The sequence below is a fragment of the Onychostoma macrolepis genome, chromosome 07 (genome assembly GCF_012432095.1).
Source record: "Onychostoma macrolepis isolate SWU-2019 chromosome 07, ASM1243209v1, whole genome shotgun sequence".
Classification (NCBI taxonomy): domain Eukaryota; kingdom Metazoa; phylum Chordata; class Actinopteri; order Cypriniformes; family Cyprinidae; genus Onychostoma; species Onychostoma macrolepis.
This window is the reverse complement of record NC_081161.1, coordinates 18,684,916-18,712,255: the sequence shown is the minus strand read 5'-3', so window position 1 is coordinate 18,712,255 and position 27,340 is coordinate 18,684,916. Positions and strand designations below refer to the sequence as shown.

The 27,340-nt window shown below is 38.4% G+C and overlaps 1 protein-coding gene across 3 annotated transcripts; it reads left to right on the top strand.

Annotated features, from left to right (window-relative positions):
* Positions 1-27,048, top strand: lrrc4cb (leucine rich repeat containing 4C, genome duplicate b). Of its 3 annotated transcripts, none has more exons than XM_058780582.1 (2): positions 1-1,131; positions 22,637-27,048. In XM_058780582.1, exon 2 carries the CDS (start codon positions 22,687-22,689, stop codon positions 24,580-24,582), a length of 1,896 nt encoding a protein of 631 aa, XP_058636565.1. In that variant the 5' UTR covers positions 1-1,131; positions 22,637-22,686; the 3' UTR covers positions 24,583-27,048. The 3 variants fall into 3 exon arrangements, with proteins under 3 accessions (XP_058636565.1, XP_058636566.1, XP_058636567.1); XM_058780583.1 differs by having other exon boundaries at positions 1-1,158; XM_058780584.1 differs by lacking the exon at positions 1-1,131 and adding an exon at positions 2,671-3,156.
* The last annotated feature ends 292 nt before the right edge of the window (positions 27,049-27,340 follow it).

Below are 27,340 nucleotides of genomic sequence, written 5' to 3'. Positions count from 1 at the left end.
CATTACAGAGAAAATCCACACCACACAGATTAATAAATGCAAGTTTAAATAAAGATATCATGCTGCTCTTTTTGTCTTCTAGGCGAAATGAGTAACTAAAGACTGCGCACGCACACACAACGATGAGCATCATTCAGCAACAGATGCGTTTCAAACGCGCAGTGTCAGGTTTAATATATCATCCGTCAATCGCTGCAAATATTCCCTTCTCCTCAGCCACATTTTCACAGACGGTGCCTCTTTCCGTGTGCTTAGACTTTCTATTTACATTTTCTGACGAAACATAGAGCTGGCCGGCGCAACAGCGATTTGTAAGCGAACGGAGCAGAAAACTGCAGCGCCAAACAAACGTCGCTTCAAATGAACCTGGACGAGCTGAGCTGATATTCACGAAGGGAACGTATTAAGTTTAGTTCGCTGACATTAAAGTGCAGAATTAGCCAGAAGCTCCCTTAGCAACGCGAGTTAAAACGTTATTGCTGGATGTTGAGCCGATGGTTCAACTTTGAGGAGGCTCTGCAGTGGACATCGCTCACGAGAAATGATGAAGGCGAGAGGAAGGAGTGCGCACTCAAGGAGGCTCTGAGGTGATGCTGTAACACATTCAACAGCGTTCAGCGGAGTCAGCACGTTGTGTTACATCTATGGACTGCGGTGGTGGAGGTGGGCAAGATCTGAGGAGCATGGGGCCAGTACGCGTTGAAGAACGCCGGTGTATGGCAGTGGTTTTAAAGGGCACATCTCGATCAGTGAAACCTACCAAGTACTAACTCTACTGGATTTTACCCAAAGGGAGGCTGTTCAAAACCCATGTGGTTCAGACATTTCCTTCCCGGATATGGATACTAGGCTTATTTTATGTGTCCAGCAAAACATGTCAACGGTGGTAGATTTATCCCCGATTTCTTTACAGATTTTGTAGAAGATTTGTTCTCTTCCAGCCCCCCTCCCCCTTTTTTGCACCTGCTTTGCTTTGTCAAAGCTCACCGAGCGCTTTAGAGCGCGCTGCTCTTACTTGCATCTCCGTACATCGTGCATGGATTCTACATGAACTGGGGGTTTTGTGAGGGCTGCAGTGATGCTCCCATTTACTGATATCGCCTCACAGCTCGCATTTCCTGACAGAAATGGGTAAGGATCCGTAGCCTAATCTAACCGGTGTGTACAGATCTATTTTAAAGCGAACCTATTTTCTTTTTAAGTTGACGTTGAATGGATGCATTTCATATTTTGAATGTGTTCCCATCTATCTATCTATCTATCTATCTATCTATCTATCTATCTATCTATCTATCTATCTATCTATCTATGCTGCAGAGGGTTATGATTTGCTTTATTTCTGAGGCTGTGATGTGGTACATTTGGGGATATTTATTCAGCTGTCTTATGCTTTTCTATTGCTCTACTTACCATTACTTTTGCTAGAATATGGCGTTGGGTCATTCATATTCTGTTCACATGTGCATTGCTATGCTCTAAAGAGACAAGGGGAAAGAGGCAGTGTATCCATGATGGTCGACACAACTGTTTCTCATTGCCTCTAATAGACCCCAGTGACTTTTGAGGCTTCCTGAATACCCATAAGTAAATGTTATTAGTTAACACATTGCATCATAACCATTTTATAATTAATTTGTGGTTGAAAAAAAAAAAAAAAACCCAGGAAGTTCCAGGAAGGCTGGCAGCTCACACTGGTGCTAATCTGCATTTAACATTCAACCCTCACAAGGCTTCAGAACTTCACTAAGGTAGAGAGGTGCTGTAATGGACACTATAAGCAAGTCTGATTCATTGGAAAAGCTTCTGTGCCATGTATTGGTTTTTGAGGGAGCTTACGTAATTTATGATGGATGATTCATGGATTCGTGGGTTGTTGCTTCACCAGTGGTGTTGAGGATTGAGGAGCTGTCTTTTTTGGGAAGGTGCTGAAAACCATTACTCTTTATGGTAGGAAAGAACATTATGAGCAGGTTAAAAAATGGGCTGCAATAATTAGCAAATTATTGCATATCAATGTAAGCATTGGTTAATTTCATTGTATAAAAAGTTCAATCAAATAAGACTTAAATGCGCCAGTTCATGTTTCTCGTTTTTATGGATGTCCTTAATGCATACTTTTCTTCAAGCATTCTTAAGCTCCTAAAATGAAAGAGTTACAGAGCAACAACAATATTTGACAAGTTAATGCTTGCAGATATAATAAAGATTCTCTCTGTGTTAGATAAATATACTAAATGGGCTTTAACTTTCCCTTTCACTGCAAATAATCCATGACAGATGTTCTGAGCATTTTCAGTCCACTGTGGACCATAATCATCTTAGCCAGCTTAAATAAAAGAATCAAATAGCTCAATTACAGTATTTTAGGGAAAATGAATTCTCTAAAATTAAATGTGTGATTAAAATCACATGTCCATTGGGGTCACAATTTAAAAAAAAAAAAAAAAAAAAAATCATTATATTAATCTGCAGTTTGCAAGAATCGAGTTCTACTGTTTCCAGTAGAGTATCTCCACCTTTCTACTGTGGAAACATTCTTTCTCTTTCTCTCTTTTCTAAATTGTGACCTGAAATTAATTCTTGGGCTGGACATTCCTTATCCCCAAGCTCTTATTTGATTGATAATATGTCAGAAGCAGTTCAAAGAAACAAGGTTCATTGTGTAATGCAGGCACTGGCATGCTGTCATGAAGATGAGTGTTAATGTATTGAATGTGTCTGCTGAGCCAAAAAAATGCCAGATACCATTCAGTTCCTCTAAGGCAAGGAGGAGCCTGTAAACGAGAGCATTTAGCCAATATCGCACACATTAACCTCCGTAATCCCTGCCATTTAGAGAAAAATGAAGCAGTTGAAATGCTTCTGTCCACCCTGATGCTTTATAAAGACCATCTCTAACGTGGGTCAGGCTGTGCAAAATTAAAAAAGTTTAATGACATAGATTGAAAGGATTATATAGACTAGCTTCTTCATCTTTAGATGCAAAAGATGTGCTAAAAATGGGGAGGATTGCCCTTTGGTAAAATTGTAAATGTAATTTTTGTTCTCTCAGTGCTGGAGTGTTAATGCAGTGAGGCCGAATGAATGACCGCACCGATGGTGTACTGTTCTCGGGTCAGAGGAAGTGCTGTTAGACAAGATATAATCCAGCCAGCAGTGAGCACCGCTTCTGCCAAACACACAGCCACACTGGCTTTCATTTAAAAATGGTGTTTTATTAATCGTGCGGCATCCCTATTACTCTGTCCCAGCAGAATTTAAAGTAACAATAGTACAATGATGGAATTTTAAGTAGGATAAATGTCTGACTTCCTCTTCAGCTAAAATGTTTGACCTTTGGACCATTACTGTAGAATCGATAGCACTTGTTAGATGCATTCATGCTTATGTCAGCCATTGTGAAATGGTAACAACCAACATTCAATTCTTTTGTGGTTATTGATCAAATCTATCTGTTGTGTTTGAAGACAACATCATCTACACTATACATCTCAAAAATACTAGCAACGATAAACTGTGAAAAATTATTTTTTGTACTTCAAAATTTCAGGTTTAATTCATAGTTTTTCTTGCCATTTCTTTGTCATTTTTTGTGAAATTTACTAGAAAATTAAATTCAAATTCATTCCCGCACCACTTTTTTTTTCACTGTAGTCAATCAGTTTGTTTCATTCATTAGTACTGCCAATAAATTAAAGAATCATTCTGCTAAAAAATACTGGACACAAGACTACAAGGAACAAGCTTGTAAAGCTTTGTTTATCCTGTAAATTTTAACAATCCTCATATCTGATGACTGAGCTATGAAGAAACCCTCTGGTTTTTATGTGTTTTATTCAGGCTTTATGTTTATGTTTAATAAGGTCTCCAGTGGCAGATTCTTGCTGATGATAATTCTGGAATCACCAAAGGCTGTTGCTGGGTCATGTGGCCTCAGTGAATGCCTGTTCACATTACTCTTCTGTGAATTTGTACCGGAGCGAAGATACCGTGGTTTATTACCTGCAGTATGTTGGTTGTCACAGTAGATCTCCCTTAACAATTTAGACTGCGCTGAGGTGAATGTGCTCCTGGAATGGCCTAACCTGGTTTCCTTGCTCATTGCCTACTTGCCTGCCGAGTTATATTGGGGTCATGGGTTCAAATCCCACTTGGAGCCATAGCAAAATTCATCAAGCATATGTGTAATGAGCTACCCTGCATAGTGACACAAGCTAACAATTAGATCCATCCAAAATGGCTTCTTTTATAGACCCGTGAAGCTGTGAGAACTGCTATATAAGTGCACCTATTGATGTTTTTTGCTCGAACGCATTTTAGATCCTTCATGGTCTTTTTTTATTATGTGATGGAGATATCAGTGTATGATTTATAATTAGTCTGCCTGTGGTCGTTGCAAGGAGCAGATCGCCTAATGTGAATTACGTAAGAAAAAGATGTAGGTCTTGGGGAACAGAATGCAGCCCAAATGGCTACAGATAAATGATGGAGCGAACATGCTGCACTGGTTTTAGTTCTGCAGCAGATGTCTAATGCCTAACGCGGATGCAAAAATCCTTTCTGACAGACATTTGGCGCACTGGAGAGGAGCCAGGGTGTTGCACAGATGCATAGGAACGAAGAGGTTAGAGTTCATGCATTTTAAAACTATGGAGATAGGTCCTTTGAGCAGCTTATTAAGCAAACCTCTCATTTCAGTGAAAATGAAAATTGACTCCCATGCCCTCAGGCCTCGATAACTGTAATAAATGTCTGTGCATCTGAAATACTCAGGCTTTGCGGCTCAGTCAGAGCCCGCCATAGAGATTGTGCTGTCACACAATAGCAACAGCCTCCGTGTTGATTGTTAATTCAGAAATCCTATGTCAACACTATATCCTACAGATGAGCCAAATGGCATAAATTGTACTGTTCAGTGAGATTAGTCAGTGGAGACAGAGAGGGAGGTGATCTCAGCTCAGCTCAGCTTATAAATATCACTTTGCCTTGATTGCACTGTATGTTTGTCATCACCGCCATGGAAGGCACAGTACAAATCTGGGTTGCTCATTATATTGGAACCCCTTTTCAAACAGCCACCCTCCCCTCCCCAAGAGGATGTCTTCTCCCACTCTCAGCATATTTCGGATATGGGAGAGGAACTTGAAGGCAGTTGGCTTTTTCAAGCCTCTCAGATCAGTTGGCCTGGATTCACAAACAGAAGTGTGTCAAAGAGATCCGTGTCTTTGAGGCTGATAAATCACAGACTTCCTAGAATACATACTGTTGTGACAGGGTCCGGGGTCGAAGCTTGTTCCACAATAAAAACATTTGCCAACCAACAGACTCTCCTAATATGATGGCAGAGGCGGATATAGATTGAAACAGCTTGGCATCTCGGCAGACGCATACTGACACATACTGCTATCCATGCGACAGTGTCTGGACAGAGTGGTTGAGCAGCAAATGCAGGAAAATATAAATACATTCATGCTGTTTTGATGTGTTTGGCTTAGGTGATCATATTACCATTTATTCAATAAAGCGTCAATTATGTGTTTGTCTGTTGTTTTATCTATTTTATTATTCTGTCATTCTGGCGTTCTGTCATACTATTGTCCTATCATTGTGTTTGTCCCTTTAGGCCTATAAAACATCAAATTTCAAACCTTTTAAAACTTGTTTTAAACTTTTTTTTTTTTTTGACAAGCTTCTCTAATTAAAAAATTGCAGTCAAAATTTCAATGACTTTTAATTTACTCTAGGTTTGTGTTCAAATTCAAATTGCAATTCTATATCCTGTTTACTACCTCTTTTAAATTAATTGATCACTCAAAACCTGTTTCTTGTTCACACCAGCTTCTTATTCAAGTAAACTGCATGTGTTTTGGCACAAGAGTAGAGAACAATTTGCTTGCTAATCAAAACTGATGAATTGATTCTCAGTGCAACTGTCATAATCCTCACAAGTCATCACATGCTCCAAACATCAAAATTTGTCAGTCATACATTTATATTTGATAAATATCTAGGACCTGGAATATTTTCTGTTTACATTTAACACATTGCTGTAAACTTTGACCTACTGTTGAAATCTATACTTTTAAAACGCTCAGTGTGATACACAATACAGTAGCATTATAGACAGTCAGTATCAATAAAAAGTAGGATATAGTCCCATAAAAAGTGTTGTTTCTCAATCAATTAGAGAAAAACTGTAATATAGATTGCAGCTGACGTGTGGTCATAAGCTTCAGATTTCACTCATCTAGTTTAGAGGCAGATCTGCTTCATAATTGTTCTTAAAAAATATCCCTAGGGAATTCCTGCATCGTAATTGATTTCATCCTAAACCACTTCATTCGGTTACTGTTGGAGATTTTACCACACTATCCATATATTCCAGTTGTTTTATGAAACTGGAAAACAGAACGAATTGAGGTAATGTGCTGGCCTCCTCGGAGAGCCACTCAGGGTCTTGAAGCACACTGGATTTATGTGTGCCGGCATGCTTGCAGCTGAGTGCTTCAATTGGCCAGGCTTCATGCAGAGTCAATACTAATGACGGAGGAGACTATACGGCCACAGTCAGATTATAGCTCGGAGGCCCTCAGCTGCTCCTATTGTCATCTCAAGCAGGGAAAGTAATGGTTACCACTGTTTGCCTCCCCTGTTCTCTTCTGCATTGTCTGTGGTGTGCAGTCATTAAGGTTAATGACTAGGCGGAAATATTTGTTTTGAACAGTGAAAAACATAGCTCACAGGAACATGTAGGTGTGCTGAATGAGATTTGGGGCAGTGTGCTGCTTTCACACCAGAAGCTAGATGTTGGGTTGCTGTAGCACATTCCCTTCACTGAGTGAGTGCTGCCGCTCGAACGCGCATGCAGCAGAAGCTCACGTTGTAATTCATGTTTTTTGTATGTGACAGCGCTGTGCCGGTGTGACAGATACCTCGGCGCTTCAGCCACATCTCATTCCCGCAAATGGATGCCGAGTGTCCAGCTGGATAATCCCTCTGCTGATAAGAGTGCAAACAAATGAGGGCGTTCCATACATCAATAAATTAATCAAGCAGATTGTCATCAGCATCCACCCATCTCATTTGAAGACTTAAAGGGGTCCTATTATGCTCTTTTACAAAGTCTTGATTTTGTTTTGGGGGTGTACTAGAACATGCTCTCATGCTTGGTGATTCGAAAATCGCATTATTTTTCACATAATTTACATTATTACAATACCTCTCTCCCCAGACTGGTACAAACAACTCGATTAGTTCCGGGTTTGATGAAGGCCCACCTTCTGAAAAACGAAATGTGTTGTGATTGGTTAGCTGTCCCAGTGTGTTGTGATTGGCGAACAGCTTAGATGGTATTTCAGTACTGCCCCGCCCCTTGCCAAAACAGCAAGTTCATCAATATTGCTATATCAATTCAGACCCCGAGAATATTGAACAAGAGGATCGTGCAGAACCTTTGCACGCATGGATATTACAAGACATAGAGTGGTAAAGTTATTGTTGTTGTTTTTTTTTTGTGTGTGTGGCTAAATCACGTTTTAGATACTATGTACAGATAAGTGCAGCGGTAATATGTATTATGTTTATTGTTAATTCTAACATTATAACATGAATTACAGTGAAACTGTTATAGCCTACAGTTGAACTTATTTATACCATAGTCCCACAGAGTTACACTATTTGTGGCGGCATATACAGGTGCATCTCAATAAATTAGAATGTCGTGGAAAAGTTCATTTATTTCAGTAATTCAACTCAAATTGTGAAACTCGTGTATTAAATAAATTCAGTGCACACAGACTGAAGTAGTTTAAGGTTAAGGTTCTTTTAATTGTGATGATTTTGGCTCACATTTAACAAAAACCCACCAATTCACTATCTCAACAAATTAGAATACTTCATAAGACCAATAAAAAAAACATTTTTAGTGAATTGTTGGCCTTCTGGAAAGTATGTTCATTTACTGTATATGTACTCAATACTTGGTAGGGGCTCCTTTTGCTTTAATTACTGCCTCAATTCGGCGTGGCATGGAGGTGATCAGTTTGTGGCACTGCTGAGGTGGTATGGAAGCCCAGGTTTCTTTGACAGTGGCCTTCAGCTCATCTGCATTTTTTGGTCTCTTGTTTCTCATTTTCCTCTTGACAATACCCCATAGATTCTCTATGGGGTTCAGGTCTGGTGAGTTTGCTGGCCAATCAAGCACACCAACACCATGGTCATTTAACCAACTTTTGGTGCTTTTGGCAGTGTGGGCAGGTGCCAAATCCTGCTGGAAAATGAAATCAGCATCTTTAAAAAGCTGGTCAGCAGAAAGAAGCATGAAGTGCTCCAAAATGTCTTGGTAAACGGGTGCAGTGACTTTAGTTTTCAAAATAAAACAATGGACCAACACCAGCAGATGACATTGCACCCCAAATCATCACAGACTGTGGAAACTTAACACTGGACTTCAAGCAACTTGGGCTATGAGCTTCTCCACCCTTCCTCCAGACTCTAGGACCTTGGATTTAAAATGAAATACAAAACTTGCTCTCATCTGAAAAGAGGACTTTGGACCACTGGGCAACAGTCCAGTACTTCTTCTCCTTAGCCCAGGTGAGACGCCTCTGACGTTGTCTGTGGTTCAGGAGAGGACAACTATAGCCAAGTTCCTTGACATGTCCGTGTGTGGTGGCTCTTGATGCCTTGACCCCAGCCTCAGTCCACTCCTTGTGAAGTTCACCCAAATTCTTGAATCGATTTTGCTTGACAATCCTCATAAGGCTGCGGTTCTCTCGGTTGGTTGTGCATCCTTTTCTTCCACACTTTTTCCTTCCACTCAACTTTGTTAACATGCTTGGATACATCACTCTGTGAACAGCCAGCTTCTTTGGCAATGAATGTTTGTGGCTTACCCTCCTTGTGAAAGGATGTCAATGATTGTCTTCTGGACAACTGTCAGATCAGCAGTCTTCCCCATGATTGTGTAGCCTAGTGAGCCAAACTGAGAGACCATTTTGAAGGCTCAGGAAACCTTTGCAGGTGTTTTGAGTTGATTAGCTGATTGGCATGTCACCATATTCTAATTTGTTGAGAGAGTGATTTGGTGAGTTTTTGTTAAATGTGAGCCAAAATCATCACAATTAAAAGAACCAAATACTTAAACTACTTCAGTCTGTGTGCATTGAATTTATTTAATACACAAGTTTCACAATTTGAGTTGAATTACTGAAATAAATGAACTTTTCCACGACATTCTAATTTATTGAGATGCACCTGTATATGCAAATTAATTCTCTGCCATCAGGAGGTGCTGTTTGAGTAGGAGAGACCGAGGTTTCCCCAGTAACGCTGTACACAAAGCAGAGCTCTGCTCACAAACGCTGCTTTATCAGACATTGCATGCAAGATGAAATGAAAATGACATCCAAAATTTTCTGAAGACAGTCGGTTTCCTTCAGAAATACAGTGATATAAAAACACCCGCACCGGGTTTTGATTTTGAAACGTGCAGTGCTCAACCAAGAGTTCTCCCCACCAGCCAACCATTCAAATTTCTGTAGGCGGGATTTATTTTAATGATATTCTAATGGGCCACTTTGTGATGTCACAAATACAGGAAAACAACTGTAGCATGTAGTCCAAACGAGCCGTTCGTTGTAGTTCTTGAAAAGGGATTTTTTTAAAACGAAATATCTCCCTTTGGAGTTGACTTTGAGATTTGTAACTTTTTAGATCTTTTTATGCCCAAACATACACACTACACACTGACTAAAATTCAAAAAGTGAAAAAGCATAATAGGACCCCTTTAAACACAGGCTTCAGTTCATACACCACGAGTCAATATAAGAAGCGTCAGCCTCTATAAGTCCTACTTTTCAGAGAGCAACAGTGGTAGGTGTGATAATGACAACAGCTATCATCTCGGTAACGGGACCTTCATCGATATTGAGCATGGTGGTTGATGAGTAAGACAGTCTCCCTTGTATTAATCGACCATGGGGGACCATTTAACTGACTGAAACTGGCTGCTTCCACACACTAAGGCATGTCAGTGCATTAGAGGAGCAAAGGCTCTTTGAGTGGATTGGCTGTGTAATGCAATCTGTATGCACGGGATGAGCACCATGCTAGCTGTGGCTCCTTCATTTGTGCCCAACCAGGAGGGTCAGGCCGTTGTTGTCTTTTTCCTCACTCTTCTTGGCTGCTCTATTTTTGCCTTCCAAAATTGTCAAGTTTAATTTTAAGCAGAATCACAAAGCAAAACACTAAGTTCTCATGGCAACACTGAATCTGCCACATCTGTAGTATCTGTACAATGGCATGCATCGCCATCGATTGATTCTTTTGAATGCATGGTGTACATTGAGACAATCTAAGAATGAATCTAATTCCAGAAATGAATTTTTGGAGTCTTCTGCTAAAGCAATTTCTGTTTTAGACAAAGATTTTGTGTTTTAATTACTACACATGGTAACTTAGCTAATGAATAATGAATGTGGCTCTGCACTGTATGTGCTCTGCCTTTTAATGCACCACTATCACTCTTTGCCTCAGTCTCCTGACTCTCTCTATTCTGCTCTGTCGTCCTCTGTCTCTTGAGTTCAGTTTAAGAGGCAGACAAAATGGATATATCTTCACATTAGTTTGCCAGAAAAAAAAAGGAGATATTGAAAGGAAAGTGGAGCAAAGCTAATGACTTTTTCTGATTGTGGGCAAAATAACATAGACTCATTAGTAAACCTCACTTCTTTTTGCTGCACCACCAAAACATCACTGTATTAGAAACACACTGCCGGTCCAACATTCGGGGTCGGTATGATTTTTTAAAAATGTTTCTAAAAGTCTCCTGTGCTCACCAAGGTTGCATTTATGTGACCAAAATTACAGTACAGAACAGTAATATTATGACTGATATGATACTATTATCATTATCATAATTTAAAATAAAATTTTCTATTTCAGTACATTTTAAAAATTTAATTTATTTCTGTAATCGCAAGAATTTTCAGTAGCCATTACTCCTGTATTACTGTCACATGATCCTACAGAAACCATTCTAATATGCTTAAGAAACATTTCTCATTATTATCAATGTTGAAAACAGAAAGTTCCAACAATGTAAAAGTCTTTACTGTCATTTTTGATCAATTTAATGCACCCTTGCTGAATAAAATATCAATTTCTTTAAAAAAAAAAAAAAAAATGAATGAATGGAAGTGTAGGTTCAATTAGAAAAATTTAAAACATGACAATTCTGTCATTGTTTACAATTTACTTTGTCTTACATTTATTTTCTGTTTTGTGTGTGACATAAAGGAGTATCATAAAGTAGGCTGTATGATTTTATTTCTTCTATTGCGCACAAAAGAATATATTTTGGAAGTCAAAACAACACTGGACCCCAATGACATTCATTTTATGGATCAAGTAAGACATTTTTTAAAAATAATATCTTAGTTTTTGTTCCACAGAAGAAAAAAAAAATCATACAGGTCCAGTCATACGTACATGAGGGTGAGTAAATGATAACATTTTCATTTTTGGGTAAACTGTCCCTTTAAGCCGATATTCACTGAAATTCTTTCCCTCTACTACAACACTCAAATCCCTCTCTCATTTAAATATTCAAAAGTTTCTGCCACAAGAACCATTACAATTCATTTGTATAAATGTTACTCGAGTGACGTTTCCTTTATGAAATGCCCTAGACAGAAGTAGTGAACATGTTGAAGCTTAGCCTTAATGACAGTTAAGTTTTGTGATTCTCAAGGTCTGTCAAAGTGTTTACATGTCTACAGTGACAGTATAGAGGGATGGAAATTGGCTACAAATAGAAATTTAGCAGCTACAGTATAAGGATGAAAAGTTCTGACTTTTAGTTAAAAAAGCCAATTGTTTTTTGTTTTTGTTTTTTAGAAAGAGAGTTTGTTTACTCTTGCATGCACAATACTTGATATAGCCAGATAAACTGTGTGATTTGAGCTAAAGTAAAACTTGTAGTACCATTGTTGTGAGATTTTATTTCAGTTTTTGGAGCTTTCCACATTCAGGGAGATACAGTAGTAGCTGTACTTGTATGCTCATTGCCCGCTGGGCATCATCAACTTGCCTTAAAGGGACACTGAATATGAGAGGTACCTTGCACAAATGGAGAAGGACCCCGGGTGTTTACATAACGTAGTGTGCCATGCAGCATTGTAAATTCCCATTCCGTTTGATGCGAGATGAAAACAGTCATGCTGTATACTCTTGACAGTATCTCTTTCTCGTTGCCAGAGCAATGCTTTATGGACTGGCTGTGCAGTAGATTTAACAGGAAACAATGACAAGCACTTCAAAGTGGAATTGAACTTGGTTGATCTCAGCCATTATTAAAACACCCGTTTCGAAAGATACAGACCATAAAAACTGTAAACAACTGTATCAATTTGCTTTTGCAATTGTTTAGTAGTGACTGTAGAGGCTCTAATGCAAAGCCATAAATTATTCCTAAGCAAGCTGTCTGTGTAAGAGAAAGGGAGGCAGAAAGAAGTAGACAGACAGACAGAGAGAGAGTGAGAGTAAGCTCTGACTCACAACTGCTGTGCAACAGCCTGGACACAATGTGGGGTCCAGTCGTTGAATTAAAATCACAGCAACTTGAAAGAGGAAAGCCTGCATTCACTGCAGTAAAACATGGCACGGTTCTCTGAAAAACCATGATACATAGTGCGTTTCACTCTACCCACCCCTTGTTCTTAAATCATACTAGCGTCAAACAGGGGCCACAGCAGAGCAGAGCTGCTCAGACATTTTAGCCCTGCTTTTACGTAGATGTCTTTTTTCGGATTTTACGCTTTGTCTTTGTACTATGGGACTCGTGAGGAGAGTAATTCTATTTACAATTACTTTATGATTTTGGCATATAATAATACTTATTTTTAGCATCTTTAATAGAAGATACTAAGCACTACGTATGCAATTATGCCTACAACATTTTCCCTGGAGTTAAGAATGGACATTTACATTTACATGTCATATCAGTACACACAGCTCAGCATACATGACTCTTGCTAAGTTAGGCCTATGGAAATTCAGTTAGTTAAAGGTTTAAGTTCATTTCTAGCCAGAAAGCTATTAAACATACAGAGTCTCTATATGCTACTGTACATATGCATACATAGCTGAGAAGGGTATTAGTACTACAGGTACTACAATTATCGACAATTTTACCAGACAATTATCCTAGACAATTATACAGTTGCTTTCAGCCCAAGAATCTGGGATAAGCTTCAGCATCCCTGCGACCCCTACATAGGACGAGCGATTTGGAGAATGGTTGGATGGATTGTACTGGTATTAGCACTGTTTTGACATTAGGTGGTGCTATGAGGTAATTATTTATTTATTTTGTGCAGTTGCCTACACAATAACGTAAGCAATTCCAATTCAAACTTTGAATTAAATTTTTTTACCTAAAAATTAATGTGAAACTGAAAAATAAAGTAAATTAAATGTACACAATTAAAGGATTAGTTCAACTAAAAAAGGAAATATGCGCAATGGTGTGTCTGAGAGAATAGAGTACCTATGGAAAGATCGTGGTACCGCGCATAATTGGGTCCTTCACAGAAAGGAGTGAGCATATGCATGATCTAAAACAACATAGAGAAAACAATTTTATGCAAAATTGCTGATTTTCCTCATTGTCAATCTTTAGTGATAGCCTCAGTATGGGATATTTTCCCTCACTATTACAAGCATTTATCATTGTTTGTTACCATGGCAACCACTTGCGCTTTGCCACTGAATATGTTTCTTGTATGTAAAAAGCACCTGTACACATGAGATGCAGAAAGATCGCAGAAAGAGTGTGCCACATACCATTTAAGATGATAATACAGTTTTAAGACTATTCTTTTTATTTATATATTGATATATGAACTGTCAAAGCAATCTTACACTATGCATACAATGTGAACTGTACAAATTTTAGTAAAAAAGTAAGCATGAAGGACCACTGGTCCAGCCGGTTTTACTGTGTACTATCAGGCTAGCAGGTGCAAAAATATGCATTTTTTGGTCCCACTTTGTATTGGGTGGCCTTAACTATTATGTACTTGCATAAAAAAATAAATACAATGTACTTATTGTGTTCATATTGTATCACAAAACACCTGCTGCTATTGAGATGGGATACGGGTAAGGTTAGGGATGGGTTTGGTGGTATAGGTAGGTTTAAAGGTGGGTTAAGGTGTAAGGGTTGGGTCAACAGTGTAATTATAGATGTAATTGCAGAAATTAATTACATACAGGTATTTTAAAAAATATAAGTACACTATAAAAACTTGTATATACACAATAAGTGCATTGTATCAAATGATTAATTTAAATGCAAGTACATAGTCAAGTCCACCTAATTGGGACCAATTTTTCTAATGTCATTTTTTATTATTAAAAATACGTTGGCTACTTAATAATTAGGGTGAATAATGTGTTGTTGTTTTTTTATGCATTTTATGAAAAGTTTTGTTTTAAACTTTTCAGTGCAAAAACTTTCCGCGTTTACAAGAAATCCAGATATATTATATAGAAGATTCTCATTGTACAGTATATTTTGCGTATTTGGGCATAGTGTGAGGTCTAGAATACTGCAGGTACATGTTGAAAGGTGACTCTTGATTTTACATTTCATATTTCATGAGGTACAGTCCCTGTGATTCTGGATTCGTGTATATTGCATTCAGGGGTCAGTGCAGTGCGCTTTTAAAGATTGCTGTCTGCTGTGTTTTAGCATGGTCAGCACTCTGCCTCCCTGATTTTCAATTTGAACACTGAAGTAAACTGAAGGGGCCAGGCCCAGGAGTTATCGCTCTGCTTGCATAGTCTGGAAGAAGAGCATCTTGTGCTCTGTCACTACAGATATTACAAGTACTTTGACTTAACCACAGGGGAAACAGCAGGGACAATAAAAAGTGTAACTAACTGGGTGTTAGTAACTACTTATTTTTTTCTCAACCTTTCTCTGGACTTTTTATTTTTGTAATATATTTGTGTTTTTACACACAGACAGTTGAGTTGTGAACAGCTCACTAACAAATTCTAAAACACAATGAGAATATGCAAGATCCTCATCCCTCCAGCTGTGTATTTCCACCAAGGCCGACTCCTGCCAAGACTGTCTTTGTCTAGTAATTGTATTCTTACTCAACAACTTAGCCCATTACAATATGGATTTTCTCCCAGGGATGTGGTTGGAGAGCCACATACGTGTCGTTCAAACACTTCCGCTCTAATAGATTATCTGCTAGGGTCTGTTGTGATGAAGATGACTAATACCATTATATGGGCAAATCAGATAAAGTCCTGATGTTCCCACATAGTGTGTTCAGAATAGCTACACAGAAATGTTTGGTGCCGCATTGACATCAATTTATCGAGAGCTGCTTTCAGTAACCGCGTTAACTGGCGCAACAGTGCTATACGTGCTCAAGCATATGATCAAGGTGGAGATTAAATCTTCACAAACCAGTTTTTTTCACTAACCTGCTGCAGTGCTGTGGGATGTGGTTTTGGCAGAAGTCCTGACAGTTTAAAAGTGCACCAATATTTTTGCTAACAAGGCCCTCACGACATCAGGAAACATGGGGGTGCACCAATCCCACAGCCAATGAATTACCCCCACGGCTCCTGCCTCTGCCTGAGATTTGCAGTCACATGCTTAATACAGCACTGCACTGTCTATTCTCCAGCAAATCCAAATAGCTTTCTGCAGGACAGTACATGCCATATCTCATGGTTAAATGATTCCAGTCAATATTTAAGGCCATCGCAAGACCATAAAACTGACTATCGGCATGAGGTCCTCTAATGATTTAGCAACTGGCCGTAAATATAGACAGCAAATTTGATTTAAGTCAATATCTGTAACTCCTCTATAACTGTGAGTTTCCCTGTAGTATTGCACAGTTGAGTGTTGTTCATTAGAGAATGCAAGTTCTCTTTTTGCTGTGAATATAAATAGGTGACTAAATTAACTGTGGAAGGTCATAATTTCCCAAGTGAGGGTTGCTAACATGCTTACAAGTAATGATTGCAATTTCATTTTCTTGATTTAATAGGCCAGAGGAAAAACAATTAAATTGCAAGTGATTCTCTGTGTGTTTGTGCCTGTGTATATATCAGCAGATTCAAACTCTTGAAAGCTGGAGCTCTCGTCTGAAGGCCCAAGGGTATCTGGGCTGAGCTAATGATAATTCTGAGGTGGTTTCTTTAACAAGTTCATCAGGTTGATACTATTAGTAGTGATATTAAAAGCGGAAAGACTAATGGAATGTTCAAATATCAATAGTAATTACATGAACTTATTATTAAAGGCTAGGTAACTGTAAATGAATGTTAGCAGGATACCATAAGGAAATCCCAATAGTGTTGTACTCAAGACCTAACAAGACCTAAACTGAGACCAAGGCAGAGTGAGACCGGGTCAAGACTAAAACCAGACCAGCACTCCTTAAATTCATCTGAAGGATTCACATTTAGGCTTACTGCCTAATGTCTTGAAAAAATAATAAAAAGTCATTTTCACTACAATTATTACTGTGTAAATAATGTTATGAGATTCATGTTTTAAAAAATAATATTTTTAATATAGAAATATGATGGAAAAATAAGTGACACTAAATAATATGACACAAATCATTTAATTAGCGAGTCATTTATTCAACTTCTGTTCAAAGATAACTGTCAGTAACAGAACACTGCTGTGTGTTGCTCATAAATACACAACAGTTTGTTGGTGCAAAAACGTTTGTGTCTAAAATGTAAGTCACTTAATATTAGCTTCCGGTTTACTGAATATTGGTGTAAAATCAATATCACGTTAACAATCATGCTAATATTTGTGAAAACAGCTCTCTTGCTCTTTTATATCATATGTTAGAATATAAAAAAACTATATCTCATACAAGTACTTTTTTTGTGAACATTAGTCATATTTTTGTAACAAAAGAACAGTCACAAAAATAACAACAGTAACAAAAGAAATCAAATTAGAAATAAGTGTATATATTTATTTACAGTATGTTGATTGCATTTAAAGCAGTAAGTTTTAGATCCAATCACATTAATAATGATAACAAATTAATTAGACAATGCACCGGCAATTTAGTGATTATAAAATTATAAAATAAAATCTCAAGTCCTCTTAAGCTGCGTATACTGATTTTCCTGATTTTCGCTCGCTGACAGTTTTCTAAAGATCGATAAACACAAAATCTAAGGCAAATCGGTGCTCATTAACATCAGTGACGATTGCATAGTGTGAATTATCAAAGAGGCGATCTAAGAGAAGCACAATGCTTCGCAGATGCCTTGGAAATATTTAGCAGGCTATATATCTGTCCTGCCGTGCAGTGTGAAATGTGTTATGACTGAAAATGACACCAGCTATGACACACAGCCAATGAGAGAGCAGGATACAGGGCAAAGTATATTCGTGTTTCTTGTTTTTTTTTTTGCTGCCAATCAGCACACAGAAAACCTGGATCACAAGTTTCTTCTAGCGCATGCATTTAGTAAACAAGACAGTCTGGGATTCTTCCTATAGTCAACTATTGTGTAATGTGTAACCCCTGGCTACCAATCGGTCAGGTAATGTGCAAACCAGAGTAGCAAACCAGAGTCGTATAGTGTGAAAGGAACAGCAATCTGATGAGTTTGAAAGTCATGTCATGTATGGGCAGTATTAGAATCAAAACCAAAACCAAAATGACCTTGACCAAGTCTTGAGTACTGCAACACTAATACTAACATCATAAAGTTTTGGCTTTAGACGTTTTTGGTGTGAGCATTAGATCCATGGACAACATCTCCCTGCAGCCTGATCCACCCACACAGGCAGAGAAGAGCGAGGGGGAAAAAGAGTGATTACGGCCATTTCATCTGATTATTCATCAGTGTCATTATGATAATGGAGGCAGCATAAGTTATTTTGGCACAATCCAATGATTATGGCGATTATACCTGGCCATAGATGCTTCAGTCTAAATGACTTGACAGGCTAAGACTCCTACTGGATGCACAGAGGAAGCTGAGGAAGATCTATGTGGGAGTAATTTGCATTACTGCCTCGTTTTGTATCTATTTTCTCTGGCTAAACTGCTTGAAAAGCCCTTCTAAGAGGCAAGTAAGGTATTGATTTTTTACTTGTTTTTTAAACAGGATAGGATAGGATAGGGCTTCGATCATTTGAAAGATGTGCATCACTCTCCTTAGAATATACTGGCGTTCAGATGCTGAATTGAATTGTATTGTACACCTTGTTGTTTAATGCAGTAAAGGATTTTGGTTTTATTTCAATGAGCTGGAACGTTGCAATAATTTTAATGAGCGTGAAATAAATTGCAAAGGATCATACTTTTCACAATTACTTTGAAATCATACTACAACGTCAGTTTTATCCCATTGTTTAATGTTATTGTCTACTCAAGGTGAACATGGCATGTACTTATTGTGCACTTCAGTCTTTGTAAATTTAAATAGTGGGCTTCCATTCGTAAAGCCTTTTCTTTGGCTTCAACACAGTCTCCCCATTTAAGTAAAGACCTTGGCAGGTGTCCCATAAGCAAAATCCTTTCTGTAAGCCATTGTTTCCAGGTCCTGAGGAGCCAACAGTGTCTCCTGAGAACTCACTTTAGCGTGTTGTTTGGTTTGTCCTTTTATACTTCTAGGGCAAATAAGCAGAGCACACTCCAGAACATTGTACTGTGTATTTAAATGTTTTTACATAATATTTAGATTTAGTTAATAACTGCTTATGCAATTTTATGTTGCCTCTAACCCCAGCAGTGAAAATGCAAAAGGGAAATTATGCACATACAATTTACCTTAGTTAAAAGCATTAAATATTTCCCACACATTTTATTAGGTGTTTAGTGCGAGATATTTACTGCTTCGTATACTCACAACACAACCATGTCTTGACTGCATTTGGATGTACAGTATGTTCCTCTATAACACTAAATCGATCGTTGTCCTTGTGGAGACCCTTGGTGTCCTAAATGGAGGAAACAGAGATTTACTGAGATAACAAACAGTGGAGCACAGTGTACCGAAAGATTGCTTCCAAGGATAAGCCATACGATTCTGTGAATATTAATTGGCTGATTTACCACCAAATACATAACCCTGCCATGGAAAAAGATCTCAGTTAATCATTCAGATCATTATGAGCTGTTTTTATTTATTTTTAAAATATTTATTTTGTAATCTGGGGATAAACAACATAATGAGAAATAGTGCAATAGAGTGTAGTTGGTATAATGACTTTAATCAGTGTCCCTCCTAGTGTCCTATTGGAGCTGTAAAAAAAAAAAAAAAAGAATAATTCATCATTTTCCAGTCCACTCATTTCACTTCTTCTCTCTGATGTCTTAGCATTTTAAAGAGTTATCAGACTGACTCTGAAGTAAAATGCAGAGAGTGACTGAGAACAAGTTATAGCCAACAGTGAACTTGCAGGACTCTGTCAGCTGTGCATTTTGATTGCAAATGAGCTTATACTATAGCACTCAGGTGAATATAATGTTTGAGCAAGAGTAGGGTGTCTGTTTGAGACAATATTAAAATAAATTCGTCCAAAAGATGAAAAAAAAAAAATTTCAACAGCTCTCTGAAGGAGGTTATTGTTTATTAGATTTTTATACTGATGTACTTTGTAAAGAAGCTTATTTTAATTTGTTTACTCAAAAAAATGCTTCAGCAACTTCATCTTTGTCTTTATTGTTTTGTGTGTGTATGTGTGTGTGTGCGTTTTTGTGACAAATGAGGACATAAATTTGTATAATGACAAGTGTATGACATGGGTATTACAAGGAGAAGGTGACTTTTCAGGACATAACCACATGTCCCCACTTTTCAAAACACTTATAAATCACACAGAATGGAGTATATTGAAAATCTGAAATAGCACAAAGTTTCCTGTAAGGGGTAGGTTTAGGTTTAGGTGTAGGGTTGGCGTAGGGCAATAACACATACAGGTTGTACAGTATAAAAACCATTATGCCTATGGCATGTCCCCACTTTTCACAAAAACAAACGTGTGTGCGTGTGTGTGCGCATGTTATTATATATGTGTTAAAGCTTTATCTGTGGAGCACTAAAGTAATTAATTTGATTGGCGTAAGAGGCCTCAAGGAATATGGAGGCTTTGGAAAGAGTACTGCAGGGAAAAATTCAGTCAAAACGCATTATATTAGTGCTTTACTCTCAAGATTCATCATCATCAACAAAGAGCAAGGACAAGCCTTGTGTATGTGTTCGAATAATTATGAAATTGCTTATGATCATTAAAATGCTGTTACTGCTTGTGATTTAAAAAAAGTATTGATTCCTATAGGAAATGGCAACAGTTTTCAAAGAAACAAAATATTATGCAAATATCATCAAATTATTTGGAATTTTTCTCTGCAGCATATTTATATCTTAATAATAACAACATATATATATCTCAATAAGGTACATATTAGTACTTTAAAAATAGTTTACCCCTAAATGGTACATATTACTACCTACAGTGTACATATTAGTTCCATTTGAAAGGGTTCTGTATGTCCCCAGTGACCGTGACCGAGTGTATAATGAGGCCTTTGCATAATCAGACAGATAGAGACTGGTTTAAAATATGTCAAACACATGTGAGTTTGAATGTGACAATTGTGAAAAGTGTGTGTCAGAAAACTTCCTGTTCCTGCCTAAGTCTTGCTGTTTTATACTTATTTTATACTTGTAGGTTTTATGCATGTAGGATGATGTGTGGTAATTCACGTGTCTCCCACTTCTGATGCAGGCCTCGAGCTAATCACTCAATCAATACCTGAGAGATTATTGTGCTACCTCTGTAAATTCCATGGTTATTTTTTTGTAATGAAAAAGAGGCTCCTGCCAGGACATGCCCTGATTACCTCACGCATTCCATTAAATGTGCGTCCATTGGAAGTTCTCTCAGCTTCTCACAGTAAGGTGTCAATTACGCTGCTGCTAACTAACATTCATTGCCTACTAGCAAGATTAACGTCTCACTGTGACTAAATCAATCAGAGTCCTCACTTTTAACAATTTTATAAGATGATCAGCAGCACAGATGCACAGTAAGACCATCCGAGACGTTTAAATAGGATATTACAGACAAGAGAGACGAATAATTCTAATTGAATCATTAATTTTACTCTAAGGAGACTGAGATATTTAAACTTGATCGTCACTGACAAAGTATGTGATATTTTTCAGTCTGGATTCAGACTGCTTCTAACAACAGACTAATCTAATACTGACAAAAGTCAAGTTCACAATCATCTGCAGCATTTTTTTACTGTATATCAACCAACATGCAGCCCACTCATGCATTGAGGTTGACGTTTTTATTGGTGTCATGCGACTTCAGTCCACATCGGCTGTTGCCATACTGTTCGGTAAGCTATCTGTCTCATATTTATTTCATTTCTGTGTTAAGAGATTCTGAGAGTAATTATAATCTTGATCTCATAAATGAAAGCATTTCTACGTATTTCAAGATACTCAATTGCTTCACTTCATAATATACAGAAATTCAATTTTGATTGTCAAAGAGAGTTTCAGGCGTCCCGAATTTCTCTCTCATTTTATTTCCCTCTTATTATTTATAACTATACTGATTATAGTAACCTATTTGCAACAGCAGAGGTAATAAGACATCTTATTTTTCATAAGAACACTTGAGCAGGTAATGAGAGCAGAGACTTGCAGGGTGAAGGGATTTTTAAATTTAGTGTGTGCTGTAGCAGTGGCACATTTCTTGTGGGTTTTGACAATTCGTTTGCTATGTATCTTCATAGCATGTGCAAGCACATAGAGTTGAATATACAAGCCAAATACACATCCTTATCTGCTAGATATGCCCAGTGATGGACCTGTCTGCACCTTAATCCATCCCTCTGACAGCTTTCTGTGACAGGATTTCCATATAGTATCTCATTTTAGTGCATAGCATAAAAGATTCAGGGTGGTTTAGGGAATTTCACACTTAAGGCACTTGATAATATTAAAATGAAACAAATGTACAAAAAATATATTGCTTTTAAGCATTACAATAACATCACACATGCATTTTCTTTACTGGATGTGGCTAGTTTTTCCTTTGAAAATTACGTTCCTAATAAATTTATATTTTTAACTTTTTCACTGTGTTAATTTCAGGCAGTCTTGAAAGTGGGGATGAAAAATAGTGAGGTCAAAGTGAACTAGTTGACTAAACTCAGGTCTGCTATTACATGCAGTGCAAGAACAAAAATAAATCAAGAAATTGCATCTTTCAGTCATTTACACTTTGAATGTATTGTAGTGTGTGTGCTTCTATGTGCAGGCTCATTTAACAGCTGTGATAGTAATGATGCTCAATTCATCAATCACATCACAAAAACTCTGTTTTGCATGCGCACTGCCTAAACAGCAATACTTGTTTTCATCAGAATATCAGAAATGTACATGCATTTCCACTTGACAGAAGAATGTTCTGCTTGATAAATTGCAGAACATCAGCGGAATTTGATGTTCTGTTTGACTGCCATCACGCTACGCTGACAAGTCAACTTGACATACTTTGCTAACAGATTTATTTTCCTCTTTCCTCTTTTTCAGACTGCCTATAAATGTTTGGGGAGAGAAACTCAGCGGGCATTAAATTATGAATGTTGAACAAGATGACCTCTTACCATCAGCGCCAGATGTTGAGAGGTCCTAGATGGAAAGGGGCTTGGTTTGACCCCTTGTTTCTCCTGCTTTTAGCCCTGCAGTTGCTTGTTGTCGCCGGATTGGTACGAGCCCAAACCTGTCCCTCCGTATGTTCCTGCAGTAATCAGTTTAGTAAGGTCATCTGCACACGCAGAGGGCTAAAGGATGTCCCTGATGGCATCTCCACCAATACACGGTATCTAAACCTTCAGGACAATCAGATCCAGGTCATCAAAGTAGACAGTTTCAAGCACCTGCGACACCTTGAGATTCTTCAGCTCAGCAGAAACCACATCCGCAACATCGAGATTGGCGCCTTCAATGGGCTGACCAGCCTTAACACTCTGGAGCTTTTTGACAATCGCCTCACAACCATCCCAAATGGCGCCTTTGAGTATCTATCAAAACTGAAAGAGCTGTGGCTTAGGAATAACCCTATTGAGAGCATACCGTCTGATGCCTTCAGTCGCTTGCCCTCCCTGCGGCGGTTGGACTTGGGAGAGCTGAAGCGTCTCTCCTACATTTCCAGTGGAGCATTTCAGGGCTTGAGTAACCTTCGCTACCTGAATCTGGGCATGTGTAACCTCAAAGAGGTCCCCAATATTCAGCCCTTGATTCGTTTGGATGAGCTGGAGATGTCCGGGAACCAGCTCACCGTCATTCAGCCCAGTTCTTTTAAGGGTCTCGTCCATCTTCAGAAGCTGTGGATGATGCACGCCCAAGTCCAAACCATAGAACGAAACTCCTTCGATGACCTGCACTCTTTACGAGAGCTCAACCTGGCTCACAACAACCTTACCTTTTTGCCCCACGATCTCTTCACACCTTTGCACCACCTGCAGCGAGTGCATTTGCATCACAATCCCTGGAACTGCAACTGTGACATTCTTTGGCTGAGCTGGTGGCTAAGAGAGACCGTACCTACGAACACCAGCTGCTGCGCCCGCTGCAATTCCCCTCCCAGCCTCAAGGGGCGCTACATTGGCGAGCTGGACCAGAGCTACTTTCAGTGCTACGCGCCCGTTATCGTCGAGCCACCTGTTGACCTCAATTTGACAGAAGGAATGGCGGCAGAGCTCAAATGTCGGACGAATTCAGTGACCTCGGTCAGCTGGCTAACACCAAATGGCTCCGTCATAACACATGGGGCACTCAAGATGCGCATCTCCGTCCAAAACGACGGAACATTGAACTTCACCAACGTCACCATCCAGGACACGGGAACCTACATTTGCATCGCAAGCAACATGCTAGGCAACATTTCGGCCTCCGCTGTCCTCAATGTGACATCCGTCGACAACAGTGGCTTTAGTTACTTCACTACGGTCACTGTAGAGACAATTGAAACCGTTATCGATGGGGAGAGTAGGACACCGGTGCAGCCATCTTTTGGCTGGGCGTCCTCTTCGACAACAAGGGGAACACCTATTGCCACCGAGAGAGCGTACACCATTCCCGTGACTGACATAGACATTGATGGCGCTCTCAATGGTTTGGAGGAAGTGATGAAAACCACCAAGATCATCATCGGCTGCTTTGTGGCCATCACGCTCATGGCGGCCGTCATGCTCATAATATTCTACAAGATGCGCAAGCAGCACCACCAGCAGGATCACGATGGGCCAGCCCGCACCATCGAGATCATCAACGTACACGAGGAGCTGACAAGGGTTCCGGCCATGGAGAGTCACCTGACTCTCCCGCCCCTGGAGCATGAGCATTACAACCACTACAACTCCTACAAAACTTCTTATAACCATGTGTCCGCTCTCAGCTCGCTGCATAGTTCAGTGCATGAACCTTTACTAATCCAAGCCAGCTCAAAGGATAACGTGCAGGAGACGCAAATTTGACCATGTTGGACGAACCGAACTCTACTAATGCTGTTTAAATTTTGGTTGTGGACATGCTGTCGTAATGAAGATGACAGTGTGCATTAAGACATTCAGCAATGTCAGTGAGAGCCAGGGTGTATAATTATTTTAACAAGTGTCTTTACAAATCTTATTTATTTAAAGATATGTGAAGTGACTGAATCATGAAATCACAAATTCATTTCTACATTTTGAGAACTGGGGGAATGAATGGTTTACTTTCATTTGATGACAGAATTAAGGTCAACTGAGATGGTTATGAGAGCAATGAGATGAGAGTTGTGTTTTTTTTTTTTTTTTTTTTTTTGTGGCATATTACATCCCTTTGCACCAATGTGTATTCGTTTTTTTGAGACACTGGAAACAAAAACTGGCCACTGAAAACAGCAGACTTTAAATCGTATGCAGCACTTAGATACGAATGGTGGGCCTGATGGATGCGGCGACTCTAGAGAGGTGTATAAATGGTTACATTTCCCCATGAAAAATCCTGTTACTGAACAAAAAAGGGAAAGCTTTCATTGTCAGGGCCTGGATTATTCTGCAAATGCAGCTTGTGGGATAGGACATATTTCTAGTATTTATAGAAGCCAGTGTTCGGAACACACATCAATTAACTTCAATTCAGAAAATAGGTTTGCATAATTGCCTTGAATTACAGCCCTTAAGTCAAGGTAGTGTCTAAAATGTGGCACTGGAAATTCAGGATTTTAGGTTCAGCATATTTTCACAAAATATATTTATAACTGTATATGCCAACAACCTATGAAAATAAATATGAATTCCATACATCAGTGAACATCAGGCTAGTACAATTATAGCCCCAATGCCACATGTGTGTGGGATATAATAGTATATTAACCAAATGCAAGATATGAAATAACCCTGAGTGGCTGAGGACAAGGCAATACGGTTTCTAAGATCGTTTGCTGTGCGAGTTTCAGACAAAAATGGCTATGAGGAAATAAATAATGAAATAAAATATAGCCTGCTAATGTCACTATGGAAACCAATGACCTACTGAAAAAAAAACCCACACTGGACAAAATCAGAGAGCAGCCCGGTGCTTAAAACATGTATTGTTTATTTGAGAATTGCATTATTTTCAATAGAGGTGATTTGTAAACCACTGTTTTTTTACTGTGTATGTGTGCTTTTATATGTTTGTGTTGTATCTGCCATATACCATGAGTTATTATTTTACCATTGTCTATAGAATTTTATGTTCTGTTGTGTATTTTGAAATCACTTTTTTTCTGGAATGGTTTGTTTGACTGGCAACTGCATACCTCACCTAACATGAGTGTGTGAAATGTGCCGTCTGTCCAATCGTGCAAAAGGTTGTGTTTGTATGCTCCGCCATTTTTCACCAGCTTGTGTATTGCTTTCTCAAAATGTTTCTCAGCATAAAAGCTGATGTGTGATGTCTCTCTCCCCCTTTTAATCATTTTGGACGGCATGATAAGAAGATGTGATACTGGTCTCACCAGTCAACTGCTGAAGTAAACCTAATAGGTTCATATGTCAAAGGCATCAGAACGGTACATGAAGTATATACCTCTAATTCATCACATGTGCTGACAAGTTTCGTTTTAAATAGATGTGTTTGCCCGCAGGGAATTCATCACACAACATTGTGTATGTAAGGTTTTAATCTTACATTTTAGCAATGAATTAAGAGAGTCATCTACTGAATGTGACAAGAAAACATATTTCATCTTACATGTTTGTTTGTTTTTTTTTGTATTTAATTTTACATTTTAATTTGTTGGTGGCCCCAGATGTTTACTTTTACCCTTATTGCCATTCATATATGGAAGATGAATTATTATCACATGTTAAGCATTTCATAAAGGATAAACTGTTGCTTCACAGCATATGTGTTTTTTTAATTAATTAATTTTTGTATTCAATAAAAAATGTTCCTACCATTTGTATTGTACATAATAGGTGGGATAAATTGGGACACTAGAAAAAAAAACAGCATTGTGCTGTTGAAAAAAAAAAAAAGATGACAATGTCTCTGTTTTCAGAGGGTCTGTATATGAATGCTAGCTTGCTCCAGTGTCCAGATCTGCTTCAGTGTTCCTGAGCACTGCATCAGTTACAGAAGCCACTTTGACTAGATCATTGATACCTAAATGGCCTACATAGAAAATCTGTGGTGTTGGACTAAGCGGATTCTCTTTTGTTTTCTTCTTGTGATTTGTTTGTTATTGGTAACTCATTTTAGATTTCTATGCTGAACTGAAGTGATTTTTTTGGCAAGAGAATGTCTCTTTATTGACATATTTCTACAAGAACTGTTATTGAAAAATAACCAATAATATTTCCGTCAAACTACACATTTGCTGATCAATTCATAATGCTACTGTATGGGGATACAGCTAACTAAGCGTTAACCATGAAAAAAAAATAAATAAATACCAGAGATTGTAGTTCATACGGTACATGCTGTAAATGTAAATAAAATGTTTTTTTTCTAAAGTGTGAAGTGTGGGGACTTTTAAACTGTGCTTTCCAGTATTTTACATTATTTGCTTTGGGTTAATGCTTATTTCCATAAAACCTATAATTCTTATGTTTCTTTTCTCTCTCTATTATAAAAAGAAAAATCATTTCAGACCAATAACAGCTGGAGAATCACACTTCGAACAGCCATATCATAGAATGCCATTAGGTCTCTAGAGTAGATGTTAACCTCTACTAAGCCGTGAACTACAATTTAAAATAAGCT

Coding starts and splice junctions, on each gene's coding strand:
- lrrc4cb (XM_058780582.1), top strand. CDS start 22,687: ATGTTGAACAAGATGACCTCTTACCATCAGCGCCAGATGTTGAGAGGT.